At 44.9% G+C, this 19,577-nt stretch overlaps 3 protein-coding genes and 1 non-coding gene across 5 annotated transcripts; all 4 read left to right on the top strand.

The window, feature by feature from the left end:
* The first annotated feature begins 2,585 nt into the window (after positions 1–2,585).
* Positions 2,586–5,129, top strand: LOC112895952 (phosphatidylinositol transfer protein 3-like). The gene is made up of 6 exons (XM_025963969.1): positions 2,586–2,895; positions 3,671–3,929; positions 4,038–4,074; positions 4,212–4,317; positions 4,460–4,573; positions 4,692–5,129. The coding sequence occupies exons 1-6, from the start codon at positions 2,800–2,802 to the stop codon at positions 4,830–4,832; spliced, it is 753 nt and encodes a 250-aa protein (XP_025819754.1). The 5' UTR covers positions 2,586–2,799; the 3' UTR covers positions 4,833–5,129.
* Positions 5,130–6,155: 1,026 nt separating this feature from the next.
* On the top strand, positions 6,156–9,686 carry LOC112893920 (phosphatidylinositol transfer protein 3-like). Its single transcript, XM_025961448.1, has 6 exons — positions 6,156–6,703; positions 8,347–8,605; positions 8,725–8,761; positions 8,867–8,972; positions 9,060–9,170; positions 9,300–9,686. Exons 1-6 carry the CDS (start codon positions 6,605–6,607, stop codon positions 9,435–9,437), a joined length of 750 nt encoding a protein of 249 aa, XP_025817233.1. The 5' UTR covers positions 6,156–6,604; the 3' UTR covers positions 9,438–9,686.
* A 78-nt stretch (positions 9,687–9,764) lies between these two features.
* TRNAK-UUU lies at positions 9,765–9,836 on the top strand. Its single transcript has one exon. It is a non-coding gene; the product is annotated as a tRNA-Lys (tRNA).
* Positions 9,837–11,833: 1,997 nt separating this feature from the next.
* Positions 11,834–19,306, top strand: LOC112893853 (histone-lysine N-methyltransferase, H3 lysine-9 specific SUVH4). 2 transcript variants are annotated; one of them, XM_025961369.1, is made up of 16 exons: positions 11,834–11,967; positions 12,122–12,597; positions 12,681–12,764; positions 12,905–12,985; positions 13,086–13,140; positions 13,281–13,390; positions 14,220–14,396; positions 14,541–14,639; positions 14,891–14,989; positions 15,391–15,440; positions 15,870–15,958; positions 16,819–16,981; positions 17,408–17,513; positions 18,125–18,304; positions 18,607–18,837; positions 18,924–19,306. In XM_025961369.1, exons 2-16 carry the CDS (start codon positions 12,139–12,141, stop codon positions 19,035–19,037), a joined length of 2,097 nt encoding a protein of 698 aa, XP_025817154.1. In that variant the 5' UTR covers positions 11,834–11,967; positions 12,122–12,138; the 3' UTR covers positions 19,038–19,306. The 2 variants fall into 2 exon arrangements, with proteins under 2 accessions (XP_025817154.1, XP_025817153.1); XM_025961368.1 differs by having other exon boundaries at positions 14,217–14,396.
* The last annotated feature ends 271 nt before the right edge of the window (positions 19,307–19,577 follow it).

Raw genomic sequence — 19,577 nt, 5'->3', positions numbered from 1 at the left:
TGAGTGATTTTCTTTAGGGATTCAAGTGAGATTGTTGCAGAAGCAAAGATTTATGCAAGTGAGCCTCCATTCCATCTCTTGAGCACATCATCCTTGTCTAGCTGGTGGATTCAAGTTTGTTACTCTTGGAGCTTCAAGCTCCTAGACGGTTAGGCGTCACTCATGAGTGCTCAAGCAAGTTGTGAGCATCACAGGAAGTTTGTAATTGTCATTCCTCTCGGAGGAATACATAGTAAGTGATTTTGGGTTTGAGCGTTGGTCTCACCCTTGGGAGAGGAGTATAGGGGTTCTTGAGCACCGTATCTTGAATACTTCCTCAATGGAGACGTAGCTCCTTTGGGAGTGAACTTCGGGAAACAAATTCTATCTATCTCTTGTGCTCCTTACTTGCTTGATTGGTTATTTGCTTGTGAGACTAACTTTCTAGGGTTTGAGATCGATCTACTATTATACAAGTCTCCAGAGCAAAACAACTGGTGAGAAACAGTCCAAAGAAACAGTCCAAAGATACCCCTAGCTCTTCTAAATTTACTCGATCTGAATTACAGCTTCAGTATCTTTATTTTTGTATAGATTGTTTTATACCCGGATAGTCCGGATATATATCCGGAGTATCCGAACATCTGGATTACTGAAAGTATTCAAAGTCTTTTAAGTTTCGGATTAGTCTATTCACCCCGCCCCTCTAGACATCCTGAGGTCCTTTCACTAACCTAAGCGCATGAACCTGCAGCAGCAGCAAAGGAAACAACCAAACCAAGAACCCAAAACTTGTTCATCCCTGCCTTCTGCGATCTTGGCCTGTTGGCAGCATTGAGAGCTTCATTAGCCTACTTCGGAGCAGTGATTTCCTTCTTCTGCTGCTCCATCTTCACCACAACATCGGCAAGAGCAGACTTCAGCTCCACCCTTTCACGCTTCAGCGACCAAACAGCGTCACACAAGTCCACGACCAGGGAGGCGACGAACTGATCAACAGGCCCTTCGTACCATCCCATGAAATCGCACCCTCCAGACTGCAAAGTGTTCCCATCCATCGATTTCAAAACTACATTGTATTACGGACAAACAAAACTGAATCCACTATACTCTATGGATTTATCCGAGCATTGTAGCACTTCAAGTACCTCCGTCCAGGATTGTCATCACTCCAGGAGATCCATAGCACCGCCTTCGTACCACAGTGGCAGTTGACGGACGGCTCATAGTCGAATGGCCCTTTGCAGTACAGGACGGGCGAATGCCGGCGCCAGCCATCTCCGTTCCACGGTCCATGAGCAGAGCTGGAGCTCATAGATCGTGACATCCCACCAGATCGGGGGAAGCGAGCTCGCTAGGGTTTGCGACGGACGGGGAATGGAGGCCTACGGGGAGGCGGCGGAGCTTCCTAGGATTTGGGATGAAAGGGGAAGGGAAATGGAGGCCGATGGGGAGAGGCCGGCGGCGGCGGACCGTTTACTCCCCAAACAAGCTGACGAGTGGGGTCCTGCCACGTGAGATAGCCGACGTGTAGTCGATGTGGTGCCACGTCAGACAAAACCGGGTCGAGAACAGCTCGAGGAGGTCACGTGTCCAATTTCAGGAGAGCAAGGAGTCCGGTTGGATGGTTTCGTTGTTCAGGGGGGAAAGCGGATTCAACCTCTAGTTGAGGGAGGTAAATAGGACTTTTTCCTATGTTGAGCCTGCGGGATGTACTTTCTGCCTTGTTACTGTACTGGGACCTTTATGAGAAAGAAATTTCCTTGCTACATCGGTGTTGATATGGGCCTAACGATGACTGGACTTTTGTGCATTACGGACTTACGGTACTGCCGTCCCGACACCCCGTCCAAAAAAAACAGAGGCAGCGGCGCCTCGTCGTTACTCCAACAGTAGCAAGTCTGCCGTCTCGGCCACAGATCAGCGAGCTGACACGGGCGCGCACCACGCACGCGCCGTTGCTAGTCGCCAGCCATCAATTGACCCTAGGAATGGTAAAGGATCTTAAATTTTAATCTAATGACTTAAGGGCCGAAGTTCAGACTCTAATCTTATATAATTTTAAGCTGAAATAGATTAAAGATCAAGTTGAATTTGTTGAACTTGAATGAAGCATTAGGACCATAATCTTTTAGCCCCCATAGGTGATCCCCTGTCGGACTAATGGCAACGCATATATTATGGCCGGACTTCCTCAGGGTCGCCGGCTCGCGACCACGCACCTTGCAAAACTGGTAGAGCTGGACACCCGGAACGGCGACGTGTCCCCATCGCCGGACCGGCGAGCTGCGAGCGCCCAATGATCAGCGGATGATCGCTGCCCGAGAGCATGGGACTACGTACGGTGTGGCCTGTGGCGGGCGTGCTGCCAGGCCATGCTAACAATGAATGAGAGGGCGACACGGCACGGGCGCCTCGGCGTAGCATCAGGACCGCATGTGTTCGTCGTCCTCCCTCGGACAGTACATCGCGTCACCATCATCCATCTTGACCGAGAAGGGCACGACGAAAAAATCAGGAAAACGCGCGCGAGATAACAAGCAACGCAACGCAGCAGACTAGTACGTACAGTACCAGCAGGGTCCCAATCGAGCCGGTCGCTCTAGCTCCAGCCCCATCGTTCTCGTCCACAAGCTGCTCGCTCGATCCCCTTCCTGCCGAGAGCTAGCTAGCCGCGCGCGGCCCCCGCGTCGTCGTCATTCCTCACCCCTCCTCGAGCTCGGGTCCTCGTCGTCCTCTCGTCCGCGGCGCGGCGGCGTCGCTGGCTCTCGCTGCTGCTAGCTACTAGGTCGAGGAGGCCGGGCGAGGAGGGAGACGTACATGGCGAGCGCTGGAGGCGGCGCGGCGGGGGAAGGGGAGTGGCTCAAGGTCGCTGAGCTCAGGGCCGCCGTCCAGGCGCAGGACCCCCGCGCCAAGGTCAGTGGCCACGAGCTCAGCTCGTCTCGATTTCATTGCTCTAGCTTCGTCTTTGATTCCTCTGCTGAACAACCGGCGTGCTCCAAGTTGGCAGCAGCAGCAGCCGCCCGGCCGCCTCTCCGCTTGGTTGCTGCTGCTGCGTCGCCGTCCTGCGCGATCCCAGCCTCACCTTGCTCGTGCGCGTCAGTCTCTAGTGCCTTAGCCTGCCTGTTCTGTCTTAGCTTGATGCATGTCAATTACATACTGGACACTGGACTTCCTTCTCTTTTGCTCACTGCCATAGACTGGTGAGCTTAGATTTTTTTAAAATAATCCTTGGATACAGTGATGAGAATCTTTTAAACTTCACATCACGTTCATATTAAACTGCAAAGTTGAACGGCCAGCCAGACATGTGTATGTTGAGACTGCGTCGATATGGCAAGTAAAGAAAGACCAGAGATCATTTTCAGCGTCTCTTTGTAGATCTCGTTACCAGGAAAAGCAGTGTGGGTGTGCTCTGTAGTTTTTGCAACTGTAGCTGTAATACCGTGTGATCCCGTGTGCTCGTTACCAAAGATGTAGCACACGGGATCACAGTAGTTGTTGGCCAACGGGATCACCGTTCCACATCGATCTCTCTGCTGGTCTGATGACCTGATCAAGATGCAGTTTTTTACTGCCAGAAATTACTGCCCAAACATTCACTAATCACATTCAGAAGCTACTAGCAGTCATTTTCACTGAAGTGAATCTGGTAGCATCTCACCACGCGCGAACATATATACACATGCAGGAGGTGGACAACCTGACGCTGCGGAGGTTCCTGCGCGCGCGCGACCACAACGTCGACAAGGCCGCCGCCATGCTGCTCAAGTACCTCAAGTGGCGGAGGGAGGTGGCGCCCGACGGCTTCGTGCCGGAGGAGCGGGTGCGGAGGGAGCTCGCGCAGGACAAGGCCTGGATGGGCGGCGTCGACAGGAGCGGCCGCCCCATCCTCGTCGGCTTCATGGCCAGGCACTACTCCGCCGACCGCGACATGGCAGAGTTCAAGAGTATGCAATGCGCAATGTTGATCATCTCGCTCGTCAGGGCTTGGCTTGAAAACGCAACACCATGAGTATTGACAGTTGAATCATGCTTGTTCTCTTCTCCTTCTGCAGGTTTTGTTGCCTATTTCTTCGACAAGATCTGTGCCAGGTAACTGCTTGTGCTCAGCTGATTTTGTGTAAAAACGCAGTTTATCTCTGTCCAGCAATGGAGTGCTCCAGTGGTTGTGTTGCTATGCCTTGCACGAGACTGTCTTGTAATCCGTGGAGGAAATTGATGAAACGCAGGATCCCCAGAGGTCAGGAGAAGTTCCTCGCCATCATTGATCTTAAGGGCTGGGGGTACGCCAACTGCGACGTCCGGGCGTACATTGCTGCGATAGAGATTATGCAGGTCTGTCTGTCTGTCGTTTCCTGCAATTCGACGATTCTGCATTCAGTTAGTTGGCTGACGAAGCAAAAGCTGGCTTGCACGATCAGACAGCAGAAGCAACTGTCTGAAGATGATCCTTTCTTGTTCATTACTGCTCCCTCAGAACTACTACCCGGAGCGGCTCGGCAAGGCGCTGATGATCAACGTGCCCTACATCTTCATGAAGGTGTGGAAGACGATGATCTACCCGTTCATCGACACCAACACCAGGGACAAGGTGAGACGGCCTTCCACATTCGGCGATCGACCGCGGCTCTAGCTGCTTCCGCTGCCGCTACTTGGGTAAACAAAAACAGAAGAGGAAACTGTAACCCATTTGCGCAATGCCTTTGCAGTTCGTTTTCGTGGACGACAAGAGCCTGCACGAGACGCTGCGCCGGGAGATCGACGAGACCCAGCTCCCCGAGTTCCTTGGCGGCAAGATGCCTCTGTTCCCCCTCAAGGACGACTATGCCCAGCAGCCTCAATCGGTTTAGCCATTACCATTACACGTCGGTAATCTCCATTAGCGGTTAATTGGGTGCACAAAGTAAGGATGATCCTTTGGCTAGCCTACAGAAGGGAGGAAGACGGGATCTAGCTACTAGCCCTGCAACAGTGGTGTGACTGCAAAATGCAGCTCTGTCAGCTCGCATACTTCAGCTGCTCCAATTGGCGGCGGCAGACATTGTCTGTACCATAGGCTGGGCTATATGAAATGAAACTATGAATGGGATGGCACCTGCCTACGGCAACATAATAATAAAGGCTTGAGACCATTAGTCCTTGCAGTATCAGCTGTCCCATTTTTCAGTAAAGCAAAGTCGCTCGTCGCTGAACTGGCTGTATTTTCCTGTTCAGTCCGGAAGAAGCTGCAGCTGGCAGACACGGACACGGACTCGTTCGTGAGACGCTAAACTCGGCAGGATCACCGTTTCCTGATGTAGGACTCCGTCGCTAATGCATGGCAGAGTCAAAGTCAACCACTATCTATATATAACAAGCATATGTGTGTCATTTAAAGTTAGTACAATAGACGCATGCATGTTAGAAATCATATCTTAAAAAAAACACATTTTCATATGAGCTTGTATAGGGATAAAAATTACATAAAGATTGTAGAGCTTGATGATGAGATGTACAACTCTGTAGGCCATCTTATTGCTGAAATAATTGATACAATATTTGGATATATATATACAAATATATATATTTGCAAATATATATATGCATCTTATATGCAGTGGACCACAGAGTTGTAGTTGTAGATCCCGTCAAGCTCTACAGTTTTGGTATAATTTTTTTTCTATTTCTATCCAAGCTCAAATACAAAAGAAAAAAGGTTATATGAGCTTTTCATGAGTTGCGTTGCTACACAGAAAGTCATAGCCTAACTCTTTGGTTCGTTCGTTCATGTCAAAAAAAAAAACAATCAGTGTACGTCCTCCTTTAATTTATGTAGGGAGAATTTTGTGTTTGAAAAGGTCAAACTTGATAAGTTTTGGCCAACAAATCGGCGAGACACGGGTGCACACCTGTAACGATCAAACCGGCGTGACCCTGACCCATGCATCATCTTCGGCTAAAACGTGCGCGGACTTTCTCGGCCCAGCTTGCATCTGTGGTGAACTGAACTCGGACGAGCGAGTCCACGAACGCAACGGTCTAGCAAGTCGCCCTGGCAAGAACACATGGCCGGACTTTCTCGGCCCAGCTCCGAATCTGAAATTCTGAATCGAATCCTTTTTTTTTTTAAAAAAAGAAAGAAACTCTGAACTGAAGCCAGAACGAGCATAGCGTCACAGCAAAAGTCGTGTGCTGTGCCGGCCGTCGTCGCGGAGCAGGACTCCCAACAGGCCGGGGCGGTCGGCATCGGCGTCGTCGACTTCGCCGCCGGGCTGAGCTGAGCTTGCTCTCGCAAGGAATCCGGAAAAGTCGAAGAGAAAACAAAGTCCAGCGCACGCCATGCGACCCACGCCTCAGTTATTACTATCATTACCAAGATAAGACAGGGGCAGCTCGATCTGTGCTGCATCATATATAACTATTAGGGCTCGCGATTGTGCCCTGCCGCCTGCTCGTTGAGCCAGCAGCGATCCCCCACTCCTCCGCACCAGAGTCAAAGGCAAACAGGCTCCTCGTCGTCCTCACTACCTGTCTACCTGAGCACCGGCCCAGTTTCTTGGCAACCTCCTGCTGCTGCTCCTCGTCTCGTTCACCTCGATCGTCACCGCTGCTGGATCGAGGAGGCGGCGGAGGAGGGGTGATCATGGCGAGCGCCGCTGGAGGCGGAGCGGCGGGGGAAGGCGAGTGGCTCAAGGTCGCCGAGCTCAGGGCCACGGTCCAGGCGCAGGACCCCCACGCCAAGGTCAGTGATCTGATCTCCGGTTGCTTGATGCATCGCGCCACGCGATCCCCCCTTGCCTAGTTCTCGCGTGCGCGCATGTTGTGTGGCTGTTCCGTTGTGATGCGTCCGCACTTGTTCTTTCTTATCCTGTCGTGTAGCTTCGGGGGACTCGATCGGCTCTTTCTGGCGCACCGTTCGAGGACGATGCGATTTCTTATGTTTGCTTCTTAGGTCCCGTTTAGATCGCTTCCAAATGTTATAATTTTTACACTCTCTCTCCATCACATCAATTTTGGGACACATGCATGAAGCAGTAAATGTATGTAAAAAAATAACTAATTGCACAGTTTAATTGTACATCACGAGACGAATCTTTTAAGCCTAGTTAGACCATGATTAGATAAAATTTGTCAAATACAAACGAAAACGCTACAGTAGCAAAAAGTTCCAAATATTATACAAATTTGCAATCTAAACGTGGCCTTAGCTCTTTCGCCAATACAGAGTTTGGTGTAGGCTCAGTTTGGACTTGATCAGTACAGAGTAGACTGTTTTTAATTGACATCAAAAGTACCGATCCATCGTTATACTTTTACACTTTCATTATACTTTTAAGCTTCTCATTAAAATACAAGGCAAAAGGCAATACTTTCATTAAAACTGAGAACGGCAGCAGTTGGAATGGAATGGAAAATTCGTTTTATATCATCTCGTGCTAGGTTCAACTGCTTTTACAACTGTAGAATTACTACTCGATGAGATAACTACATGGATAAATTTCTTTCTTCTTAATAAAATGATATGCAGCTCTCCTGTGTATTCTCCAAAAAAGATACATGGAGCTGTCAGTTGATAATTAGGTGTGCTCAATCAGTCACATAGGAGAATGGAACAAACACAAGTGAACAGGGTGTGGCACCTCGCATCCGGTATTCCGGGGATATCAAATACTACATGCGTGAAGCATGGCGCTTGTATTATTCTAAGTACAAAAGAATGCAATTTGCAATAGTAGAATCTACAATAGAGTAACCTCAAAGTCAGAGGCACCACTTTCGAAAAGAGAAAAAAAATGATCAGACACACAGACATGCCATTCTGCCCATCATCCAGTCAAATCTCTTTGCCTCTAAAATCCAATCAATCAACATTGACCCGTGTTGGCTTAAGGACCTAAAGATTCCTTTATTTTACTAGCAGTAAAAATCCACATTTCACTGGCAGGTGCGTTCGTTTTCTAGTATCTAAAGTTTAGAGGTGTCACATCAAAGAGAATCTTGTCATTTAGAAGTATTAAATAAAGTCTAATTACAAAACTAATTGCAGAACCACAGGGCTAATTCGCGAGACGAATCTAATGAGATATATTAGTCCATGATTAGCGGATGATTACTGTAGCATCACTGTGGCAAATTATAGATTAATTAGGCTCATTAAATTTATCTCACGAATCAGCACCCATCTGTGCAAAAAGTTTTATAAACAAATTTTATTTAATACTTCTAAATAGAAAGATTCTCTTTGATGTGACGGGTCTATACTTTAGAGGGGAGGAAACGAACACCCACTGCATTTCCTTTTCGAGGGACCTTCCACTGATGATTGCGTTCAGAAACTAACTGAAGTTCGTCTCTGCCATTCCACGCACTGACGCACGCACGCAGGAGTTGGACAACCTGACGCTGCGGAGGTTCCTGCGCGCGCGCGACCACAACGTCGACAAGGCCGCCGCCATGTTCCTCAAGTTCCTCCAGTGGCGGAGGGAGGTGGCGCCCGACGGCTTCGTGCCGGAGGAGCAGGTCCGGAGGGAGCTCGCGCAGGACAAGGTCTGCATGGGCGGCGTCGACAGGACCGGACGCCCCTTCCTCGTCGGCTTCCCGGCCAGGCACTACTCCGCCAACCGCGACATGGCAGAGTTCAAGAGTATATATGCACTTGATGACCATGCTGTTCGTCGCCAAGATTTATGATAGATTGATAGCAAGCTAGCGTTGATTATATTCTCACCGATAATGAGTGTCTGAATCACAGTTCTTCTGCAGGTTTTGTTGTCTACTTCTTCGACAAGATCTGTGCCAGGTAACCATTGATGAATGATGAAGCCCAGCAGTTTTTGAACTCTGATGGTATAATGGCTTGCAAAAGATTCCGTAGTAGTAATTCACGGAGCAATGCACAATGCAGAATCCCCAGAGGTCAGGAGAAATTCCTCTGCGTCGTTGATCTGAAGGGCTGGGGGTATTCAAACTGCGACATCCGGGCCTACATCGCAGCTATAGAGATCATGCAGGTCTGTCATTTCTGCCTTCGTTCAGTTAAACTAAACAAAAGTTTCCTTGCACACGATTGAGCAACCGGAGCAAATAAATGGTATCAGAACTACTACCCGGAGAGACTCGGCAAGGCGCTGATGATCAATGTGCCCTACATCTTCATGAAGGCGTGGAAGATGATCTACCCGTTCATCGACAACAACACCAGGGACAAGGTGATCGATCTCTCTGAATCCTGTCCAGCTATGGCACCAACTGCCGCCTGCTGCCTCGAGAAACTGCTAGTGCGGATTGACCATATCCTCCTCCTCTTCTCCTGATTGCTTTCCACAACGTGTTTGCAGTTCGTTTTCGTGGACAACAAGAGCCTGCAGGAGACGCTCCGCCGGGAGATCGACGAGAGCCAGCTCCCGGAGTTCCTTGGAGGGAAGACGCCCCTGATCCCCCTCAAGGACTGTGCCCAGCAGCCTGAATCCCTTTGACCATACACATTGTGAGTAGTATTTTTAGAGGATATGAGCACATGATGATCCATGGTTGTAACAGAGATGTATCTAAGGTCCCGAAATAATGGTGTAACTGTAAGATGCAGCTGTGTCTGCTTGCATGGGGCGGGATCCATTCACCAGTTAGACTGCAAACCAATTAACCAAGCTCTGGCTGTATGCATATGAAAACTATGAACAGGAAGGCACCTTCCAAGCCACGACAATCCCTTGCTGTTTCAGTTCTTTTCACTTAGGTGAAGTCAGTCTCCCTTTGGATGTGTAACAAGATTAATAAAACGTTTAATATTCGTGAACGTCCAAGCCGTCCTAGCTCAGTGGTAGAGCGCGTGGCTTTTAACCACGTGGTCGTGGGTTCGATCCCCACGGACGGTGGCCTTTTTTTTTACTTCACTCTGTTTTTCAGTTTTCAAGCGAATTACCTTTTTACTGTACGAAGTCATGCTATCTTTTCATGCACTTGAGGCCCTCGTACAGCTTGCTGCTAAACATCTACTAGCAGCTCTTATGTATAGCAATCTTAGGTCATTTCGGTTCATGTCTAATGTTGTCATAACTAGCATTAGGTATATATGGAAAAGTTAGACTAATAGTATGAGCTTATGACATAGGTCATGCCAATACGAGGACATGTTACACAAACTCCGTTACCCACAAAAAAAGACACCTTAATTGAAGTTTATCACCTCTAGAAAACTGAAGTTTATCATATCAATAGAAAGAAAAAATTCTAAGCACGCAACATTTCCACCAGTAATTTTAGTTTGGTCCAACATGTATCACCGACAGATGGACCCGAAACGTCTCTGTAATGACAATCGAACAACAATACTATATTGTAAGGCTCGAATACTATGGGAATGCAAAAATGCGTGTTAAAGAAAACTCATCCCAAAATAAAACAGTCGCGACCCGTACCAGACTCTTATCACAAAATAAAATAGTCGCGATTCATACGAGATCTTCAATCATGGCAACTTACGGACATATTTCCTAGTAGAAAGAAAAAAAAGGCATCCAACCACCTCTCCGTTTAATGACCTGAATCGCAAGAAAATAAGGAAGAGGTTGTCAAGGCCCATTGTGTGAAGCCAAGAGATTGTATAACGAAGATCCAGGCCAAAAAAAAAAGAGATGAAAACAATTATATTCAACAAAAACTGTGACCTCACACTAGCATTTCGGTCACAGCCGTGATGTTTCATCCCATATTCCCAGTTGTATCTTGTTACTGTCACTAGCAAGAGCAAGGCAAAATTACGGGCCGTTTGATTGGCATACTAAGATCGTACGAGTAAACGTTTGCCACACATTCTTACCAAACTTAACTAAACCAAATTTTTTTTAAAAGAACTAACTAAACTAAAGTTAGTTCATCAAATTGTTTGCCACACTTTTCTTAGTCTTTGACATGTGGGCCCGAGTTACAAGGAAAAATCCAAACAACTACTAACCTGACCCAACTCGTTTAGCCTTAGGCGTGGAAAAATGAAGCAAGGTTTTGTTTCAAACTAAACATGCAAATGTTCATTTTATCACACCTATGTTGAAGTATCCTTTATAGACTTTTTGCTGAATCAACCCACCTTCAACTTGACTTTAGTGTAAGAACCACCTATTGGGCACGCATTTAACTAACTTTGTCTCTATGCATACATTTGTTGCTGGCTAGCGAGGTGTGGTTTAAGGGTAGGAAGGGAAACAATTATTAATTGGGTTTTGTAGATAAACATGGTTGGTCAAAGCTCAACATTGGGGACCGCATCATCTATATTAGGATGGAATTTCTTCTTGTCGCAACTGGATAAAGATTTCAAAATTCAAAATAGCACAAACAACCGTATTACTTGAAAATACCAATAAAATATGGAGGCCGCACATCACATCATACTTCGTGATAGTACTGAATGCGCATCTTATATTCTAGTCTTACCCAAACAGTCATTTCATAATTCAAAATTTGAAAGCACACCACACTTGTATTGCCTAGGAATTGATGAAGCAAGATAATAGAAACTCCTGTCCCCAGCTAAGGTTCCCCTCTTTTAGCCCCTAGCTTGCGTACATACAGTATGAATGGTATGGAAGAAAATCACCGCGTTGCCCTACTGGCGCAGCGATTTGACGCATCGGGTTCAAAGACGCGTACCTCGATCGGACGGTGACGCGGGTGCCTGCAATTTGAACGGCTAATCCTCAGCCGCCCAATGTGCGCCTCGTTCAAAATTCAAACTCGCCCGGGCAAACACCGCCCAACCCAGCACGCCGAGGCAGCGAGGGTAAATACAACGCAACACCCAGGGGCATTACTGTCATCTTCCCTCGCAGCGAGAAAAAGGCAAGGGCCGAGGAGAGGCGCAGCCGTGCTTCCCTCCGGCCCTATTTGCTGTGCTCTGGACGCTTCGCTCTCCTCAGCCCTCCCCGCCTCCCTCCGTCTTCCGGCATTCCCGCTATCGCGGAGCGCAGGGGCACTTGCCGCATCGTCTTCTCCGGTGGCAACGGAAGGGTGAGCTCCTCCTCTCTCTCTTACTGCTTTTGATGCCGCGATCTGGTGTGGTGTGAAGTCGGCTTCATCGCTCGTCAGGGAATGGGGGTTTTCTGTTCCTCTGTTTTCCTAACTTTTTTTCTCGGGGTTTCGTTGGGGTTTTGATTCGGTGAAGTTCGTGGCGTCCTGTGGATGGCGAAGATGGACTCGGTGGCTGTGATGGAGGTGGCGCCGGTGCCGGACCCGCCGTTCATCGACGCCACTTCCCTGCAGCAGCCGCCGCCGCCCGCGCCGCTGGCGGCGCTTGCGCTGCGCCGCAGCGCTCGTTGCCTCAACAGGCCGGTCCGGCCCAGCTACGCGGAGCAGGAGCCGCCCAAGCCGCCCAGCGGCCGCGGCCGTGGCAAGAGGAAGAGGGACGAGGAGAAGCAGGAGCCGGCGGCGGCGCAGGGTGCTAAGAGCCCGGGCAGGAAGGCCTCCAACGCTGAGCCTGGGGAGAGGAAGCCGAAGCCGGTGATTGCGGCGGTGCCAATTTCTTGCGCTGGTGCTCCAGCTGCTGCAGAAGATGACGGGATGGGGACCGGGAAGAGCGCCAAGCTGAGGGTGAAGGAGACACTGAGGGCGTTCAACAGCCACTACCTCCACCTTGTGCAGGTAGTCTTGTGTGCCTGAATACACGGGTTTTGTTCAGTTTAGTGCGTGTTCTCGACTGACATTTGATGTACGTTTATGTGTAGGAGGAGCAGAAAAGAGCGCAGGCTGCACTACAAGAAATTGAGGCTAAAGGTGGCCTAAAACGTCAGACAAAGGGTAGTAAAAAGGTGTGAATGTTCGTGCAATCTTGAATTCCTTGAAGCACATGTTCTTGTATCCGTTTAGTTGCCTGTATATTTGTTTGATTTTGCTAGGAATATGACAAATATTGGGTAAATTTATATGCTCCTTTGCCCAATAAACGCAGAAGGGTGGTAACCAGGAGGTTGAAGTTGAGGAGAAAGAGAAACGCCCATCAAAACGACCTGATCTGAAGGCAATCACAAAGGTACCAGATGATCTTTACCATTCTTCTCAGTACCATTTTACCAAAATGTATCACTGTCTGAGTTTGCTGTACTTTCTGGCCTCTTGTTATTGTATCCTAGATGCAAGAAACCAATGCTGTCCTTTATCCAGAGAAGAGGATAGGACATCTACCAGGTTAGTCTTGTTTTCCTCTAAGGAACGGAAGTCATATTCTGACGTTTGAGGCGCATGAGCTCGACGGAGTTCTTTTTTCCACATATTTGCATTTACTTTATGGATGTGCAATGTGATGTTTTTTTTATTTTCGTTTTCAGGGATCGATGTTGGAGATCAATTTTATTCTCGTGCAGAAATGGTTGTGTTAGGCATCCACAGCCATTGGCTTAATGGGATTGACTACATGGGGATGAAGTACCAAGGAAAGGTACTCAGCAAACGTTTCTGTAAAAAACTTTTTTAAAAATAATAAAAAATAGAAGTGCACCTTTTGGACTTGGAATTTTTCTTTCTGATCCTTCCTGCAATTTCTCCCTTCTAAGCATGCCACAAGACATCTCTTCCTGTAACTGATTTGTTTATTTGACGCTGGAAATACTGTTTGATCCAACATGCTTTTGTCAGTGTAAAGCATCTCCAGCACCCCCCAATAAACATTCCCTGAAAAGTTGTTATTGGGATATCCTAATAACACTTTCATGGGTTATGGGGGGAAGTGCTTTTACAGTTCCCAATACCCGTGACGGTTGGCTCACGGGTAATAGCTTGGCTCGTCTCTGTTGGCGGTCTGTCATTTCTGGATGATGTAAAGGATGCTTAAACGCTACATGTTGCTTTGTTTTCATAATGAAAACAGGGAAAGGCGATTTCTGCCTGTCCATAAAAAAACAGTTCCCCAGTAACCTCATCCCAATACAACCACCGGATTGGGAGAGAAATATTGGGCAAACCAATAATTATTGGGGAAAGGGAGAGATATTGGGGGACTGCTGGAGCACATCTTTCGCAATAGTGCAATTTATTAGGCAGGGGGTGACTGCTGTAGATGCTCTTAGTTATTCCTAGTACTTCCCTTTCATAATTTCCGAGTATCTAATTCATTGTTGCTGCATCCAGTAGCTATTTCTCTTTATTTTTTACTAGTTGAGCAAGTCATCTGTTATGCCATTTCCAGCTTCCAAATCAAAGTAGAAGTTGATATTGGAAGAGTCATTATGAATCTTAACTAACACATTTTGAATTTAATTACGTAGAAGGGGTATGAGAACTTAACTTTCCCACTGGCCACATGTATCGTAATGTCTGGGATATATGAAGATGATCTAGACAAGGCTGATGAAATTATTTATACGGGTCAAGGAGGAAATGATTTACTTGGCAACCATCGCCAAATTGGCTCTCAACAGTTGAAACGTGGAAATTTAGCGCTGAAGGTTTGTTTTGGTGGTTCCTTTTTTTCTATAAGTATTACCCTCTTTTTTATTTTTGTAAAATGCTAAGCTCTTGATAACTGTTTATACTAAGCTCTTGATAACTGTTTAGTATTTGTTGACCCTATTTTTCTTTTACTGTTGCAGAATAGCAGGGATAATGGTAATCCTATCCGAGTTATTCGGGGTCATTCGTCAAAGACTAGCTATACTGGTAAAGTGTACACCTATGATGGACTTTACAAGGTATTTGTATTTCTGAATTCTCTTACGAATAATGTAGACTGGATCTCCTCTTAGTCTTGTGATAGGATCTTGGGGCTTTTAACCTCCACTATCATGGATATGCGTTTATGTTTCTAGCTTCTATTGGCTAGATCATTATTCAGATTGTGTTCCATGGGAACACAACAGAAATAGCTTTGCTAGTATCTGGTTCTATCACATTCTGTCTGTTTTTTTTTTCTTTTTGTTTATTTCATGTCAATATTCTGTAGGTTGTAGACGACTGGGTGCAGAACGGACTGCAAGGTCATGTTGTTTTCAAGTATAAATTGAAGCGACTTGAGGGTCAGCCATCATTGACAACTTCTGAGGTATGACTGCACAAAAGTTAACAAGCTAGATTTGTTGTGCTGTGCTGATGATGGCACCCACTGTCTGGTTATTCCTTAGACTGTTGTACTTCTCTATTTTTATGCTACATCGTGTTAATTGTGTAGAGAAGAAATGAAAAAACAATCTGAGGTTTGCTAGATGGATGGCTAAAATACATGCTAATTGTTATTGTTGGTAGCATTCTCTTTCAGAAGTGTGTAGTTGTGATGATGTACTATTAATGCAGTCACCTGATTTGTGCTGAATTTGATTCAATATTCTCCTAACAAATTTTAATCTGCAGTTTCTTGTATGCTGGTTTATTTTTTTGGCATTTTTATCTTTTGAAAATATTATGTGTTCTTTGCATAACTTATTGCGCCTTATCACATACATCCAGGTGCGATTTACTCGAGCAGAAGCGCCCACAACTATTTCTGAATTACCTGGGTAAATGATCCAAACTCCTTAAATTCCTACTTTTCCATTCACAATTAATTTTTTCATGCATGGGTTATGTGCTGTAATATAAACTAGCTCATACTGCGTAGTTGCTAGAAAGTGAGATACAATTTTGGTCGTATTGCCTCATCCCGGAGTCAAATATATATAGTTTATGGTACAAAGTGACTTGGAAATCATGGCATTCTACTAGAGATGATGTAGGATCTATAACAAAATATAATTCCTACCTAATCTATCTTTAAAGATTCTTCTTAGAAGACAGATCTTTAAGAACGTTGATGATAGTGGTAGCTTCACATCTGTGTTTTAGCTGTACCACCATCTATGCACGCATTTTTTATCATCTTAGGGATATAGTGGTAATGATACATCTAATGAATGACACTAATCATATGTTGCATTTTACTTTGGTAGTTTGGTTTGTGACGACATTTCTGGAGGGCAAGAAAATCTTCCCATTCCTGCTACTAACTTAGTTGATGACCCGCCTGTTCCTCCATCTGGTATGCTCAAAATATCAATTTTCCATTTCATATTTTCGTTGCTGGACACCTCTTATGCATTGTTCCTTTAAACTAGAACAGTTGTGCAGCATGATTATGAAGATAGAAATAAGCAACATCCTGGAATATGTCAAATGGCTATGTTTTAGGGCTAGTTTGTGTTTATGTGGCGTGTTGTGCTTTAAATTTTTAGAGCTGCTAATTTATTGTGGAAAAGCATCTTAGAGAAAACTAGCGGTTTCACAAATTGGATTAAACTTTTTCATGTTAACTACTCCTTTGGTTTCAAGTGCTGTGAGTTGCGTGCAGTAAATCATTCCAAAATTTGATTACAAGTTACTTTTATTTGTTGAGCGTTTGTATTTAAAACGATACATGTAGATTTGTATTAAAATGCAGTTTCATAATATTATACTTTTGTTATGTTTTATGCATTTATTAGAACAAAAATCAGTTGTCAAAGTTTTATTTTAGGAACAGTATCTATGGTCAAACAACACTTATTTGTAACTGTTGGAGTATAATAAAACAACACCTCCATTTGCAGTTTGGTTTACACTTCAAACAGCAGTTAGCCAAAGTGCCAAACAACAATAACTGAGAGTAGTACTACCAAACAAGATAATCATGATGCAATAAAATGCTAAATGTAATCTCTGAAACTTAATCGTAACTAATTCAGTTCCCAATGTTTATCATTTCTATGAGAATTTCATCATCGACGGATGTTGATTAATGCATAGTTGCTTCTTACAGATCTGCTATGTTCTACTGTTGTTTTTAGTCTCTGTACCCGTTACTTTTCCATATTATGTAGTAATTAGTGACTAATTAATGTGTTACTTTTGGCAACAATTTAGGTTTCACGTACTTGAAGTCTCTAAAAATTACAAAGGGCATCAAGATGCCGTCTAATATTATTGGCTGCGATTGTGAAGGAGATTGCGCTAGCAACAAAAACTGTTCATGTGCTCAGCGCAATGGTTCTGATCTTCCTTACGTATCATATAAGAATATTGGCAGGTAAAGTTTGTGCTTAGAATGCTCCAACTAAGAGGAAGTGTCAGATACTCAGATGTACAAGAGTATATTGGTGCGCATATGCACAAATTCAATATCAGCACCTTGGATCTGTTCTGAACGGCCCAAGTGAGACGTGCCAATTCCCTCATCCCCTTGCCCGCTTTTTAAATGTACTGAATCCAATTGGGGCTAAGTTAGCCCAAGAGGGATGAGAGAACTCCCACCCCAACATGGGCCACTTAGATTGGATATGAGGGGCGGTATTGACTTTGTGTATATGTTCACCAATATACTAAAATCATTACTTATCTGTGCAATTTTACATTAAGGGAAGTTGAATGTGTCTTGAACGTCATATAAACAGCATATATGTTACTTGTATAAGCATTTTCATCTGAGATGTTGTAACTCTTGGTTAATTATTAGGTTGGTGGAGCCCAAAGCAGTTGTATTTGAATGTGGGGCTAACTGCAGCTGCAATCACAACTGTGTGAACAGAACATCTCAACAGGGTTTGCAGTATCGCCTAGAGGTTGGTATTTCCCTTTGCTTCTATATGTGCAGTCCCCATTTGCACTCCCTTACAACTAGGAGATCAAAGGGCTTAAATCATTTGGGTCAGTGCTCACTGTTCAGATCACTTGGTTGTAATTAAGTTGTATGAATGGGTCCTATATGAAGTATTTCCCTTTTTCTTATTATCCCCACCAGCTTCTGTTACTGTGTAGGATATCATGGTCTTCAACAAACACATCTTTTTTGTTGTTGTTGTTGTATGTAGGCGTGCTTTTAAATATAAATCTATAATACGGTAAGAAAAATTAGTAAACTTTTAAGTATATTAATTATCAAACTTTTATCTATTTTTATATTAACATTTGTTCCTTTTTACTCTCTATTTTGTTTTCTCCCTTTACGTAACAATATATGTGAACTTTATCGAGATTTGCTGCTTCACAATCTAGAGTGTAGTTGGAAAAGATAGCAAACTATGCATTTTCAATTCTTCCGAATAGTCGTAGACTTCTTGGAAAAATCATAGATGATAATGCAAAGTATTCTTCCGTTGTGATTGATACTGACATATCTAGCCATAGCCGCTTGTGTACCAATGTACTTGATCTAACAAGCTTAATTTTGCAGGTATTCAAGACAGCTTCAAAAGGTTGGGGTGTCAGGACTTGGGACACTATCCTCCCTGGGGCTCCCATCTGTGAGTACACTGGGGTGTTGAGGAGGACTGAGGATTTGGATGGTTTGCAGAACAACTATGTTTTTGACATTGACTGTCTTCAAACCATGAAGGGTTTGGATGGAAGGGAGGTAATGGTTTAAATAATTGTCTTATGTTATGTGCCTGATTGTCAAAGCTCCAACTATGAGATTCATGCAGGCTTTAGAGTTTTTAGAATAAAGTGAAGTGGTTTAAAATACGTATTTGATCTAAAATAATATTTAATTGCTTAAATGACACTTTGATGTGCCAGGAGCTCCAGCTCTAAGAATTTCTAGAGCTAGGAATATTTAGTGTATAATAGATATTTAATGTTAAGGTGTGTTAAAATGTCATCAGATCCTTTCTAGGCACGAGTTCTTGAACGCTCATGTATACTCTGTTCCTGCAGAAAAGGGCTGGCTCTGAAATGCACCTGCCCAACCTCCATCCTGAGAATGATTCAGAGGCACCACCTGCGCCAGAGTACTGCATAGACGCTAGTTCTATTGGCAATTTTGCAAGGTTCATAAACCACAGTTGCCAACCTAACCTTTTCGTCCAATGCGTCTTGAGCTCGCACAATGACGTTAAGCTGGCAAAAGTAACACTTTTTGCTGCTGACACTATACTTCCTCTTCAGGTGAAATGGATTTGACTTTTCTTTAAATAAAAACTTTAAACTCCATGTGAAGAAATAAAAAGTACTGACTTCCAGGTGCTTTTCAGGAGCTATCCTATGACTATGGTTATCGCTTGGACAGTGTTGTTGGGCCTGATGGAGAAATTGTGAAGCTGCCTTGCCACTGTGGTGCTCCTGATTGCCGGAAACGCCTCTACTAGACCTGCTGGGTGTTTCCATTTGGATTTTGGAGGAAACAAGTAATATTGTAGGAATGCAGCCGTAGTATCTGCATAGTTGACAGGCTCTGATATATAGCAAAAGAGGAGCGACTTGATCTCCTTTTAGAGCATTCATATTTTGTCATATGTAGGGGACATGCCAGACATGGTAGCATATTTTGCAGACTATCAATTAACCGATGTCTAGTGGTGGAACATTTAACCTATATAAATATATATACTACATGTTTAGTCATGGTTTGATTTGATTCTATGTTTTTTTTATCATGTGCGGCGTTGTGCATTTTTATATAGGGATGATGCTGGCACCATAATTGTTAAATTCCAGCAAAAACAATATGTTACTTTTTTTTAATTCTTTGAAGGTACTTACTAGACATTTTTAAGGTACTACAATTGCCTGTATGCTGTCTGGTATCGCAGGTGTCAGTCTGTCATTGCGTCTGGCCCTGCTGTCTTAAATTTTGACGTATGCAATGGCTTGAGGTGCATGCCAATGTGTCATGTACTAATAATTTT

This window comes from Panicum hallii, chromosome 5, assembly GCF_002211085.1.
Source record: "Panicum hallii strain FIL2 chromosome 5, PHallii_v3.1, whole genome shotgun sequence".
NCBI classification, from domain to species: domain Eukaryota; kingdom Viridiplantae; phylum Streptophyta; class Magnoliopsida; order Poales; family Poaceae; genus Panicum; species Panicum hallii.
The sequence above is the reverse complement of the archived record's forward strand: the minus strand, read 5'-3'. Positions and strand labels throughout refer to the sequence as shown.

Coding starts and splice junctions, on each gene's coding strand:
- LOC112895952 (XM_025963969.1), top strand. CDS start 2,800: ATGGCGAGCGCTGGAGGCGGCGCGGCGGGGGAAGGGGAGTGGCTCAAG. Junction 2,896..3,670: donor CGCAGGACCCCCGCGCCAAG/GTCAGTGGCCAC, acceptor ATACACATGCAG/GAGGTGGACAACCTGACGCT. Junction 3,930..4,037: donor CGACATGGCAGAGTTCAAGA/GTATGCAATGCG, acceptor CTCCTTCTGCAG/GTTTTGTTGCCTATTTCTTC.
- LOC112893920 (XM_025961448.1), top strand. CDS start 6,605: ATGGCGAGCGCCGCTGGAGGCGGAGCGGCGGGGGAAGGCGAGTGGCTC. Junction 6,704..8,346: donor CGCAGGACCCCCACGCCAAG/GTCAGTGATCTG, acceptor GCACGCACGCAG/GAGTTGGACAACCTGACGCT. Junction 9,171..9,299: donor ACAACAACACCAGGGACAAG/GTGATCGATCTC, acceptor ACGTGTTTGCAG/TTCGTTTTCGTGGACAACAA.
- LOC112893853 (XM_025961368.1), top strand. CDS start 12,139: ATGGCGAAGATGGACTCGGTGGCTGTGATGGAGGTGGCGCCGGTGCCG. Junction 13,141..13,280: donor GAGGATAGGACATCTACCAG/GTTAGTCTTGTT, acceptor TTTCGTTTTCAG/GGATCGATGTTGGAGATCAA. Junction 14,640..14,890: donor CCTATGATGGACTTTACAAG/GTATTTGTATTT, acceptor AATATTCTGTAG/GTTGTAGACGACTGGGTGCA.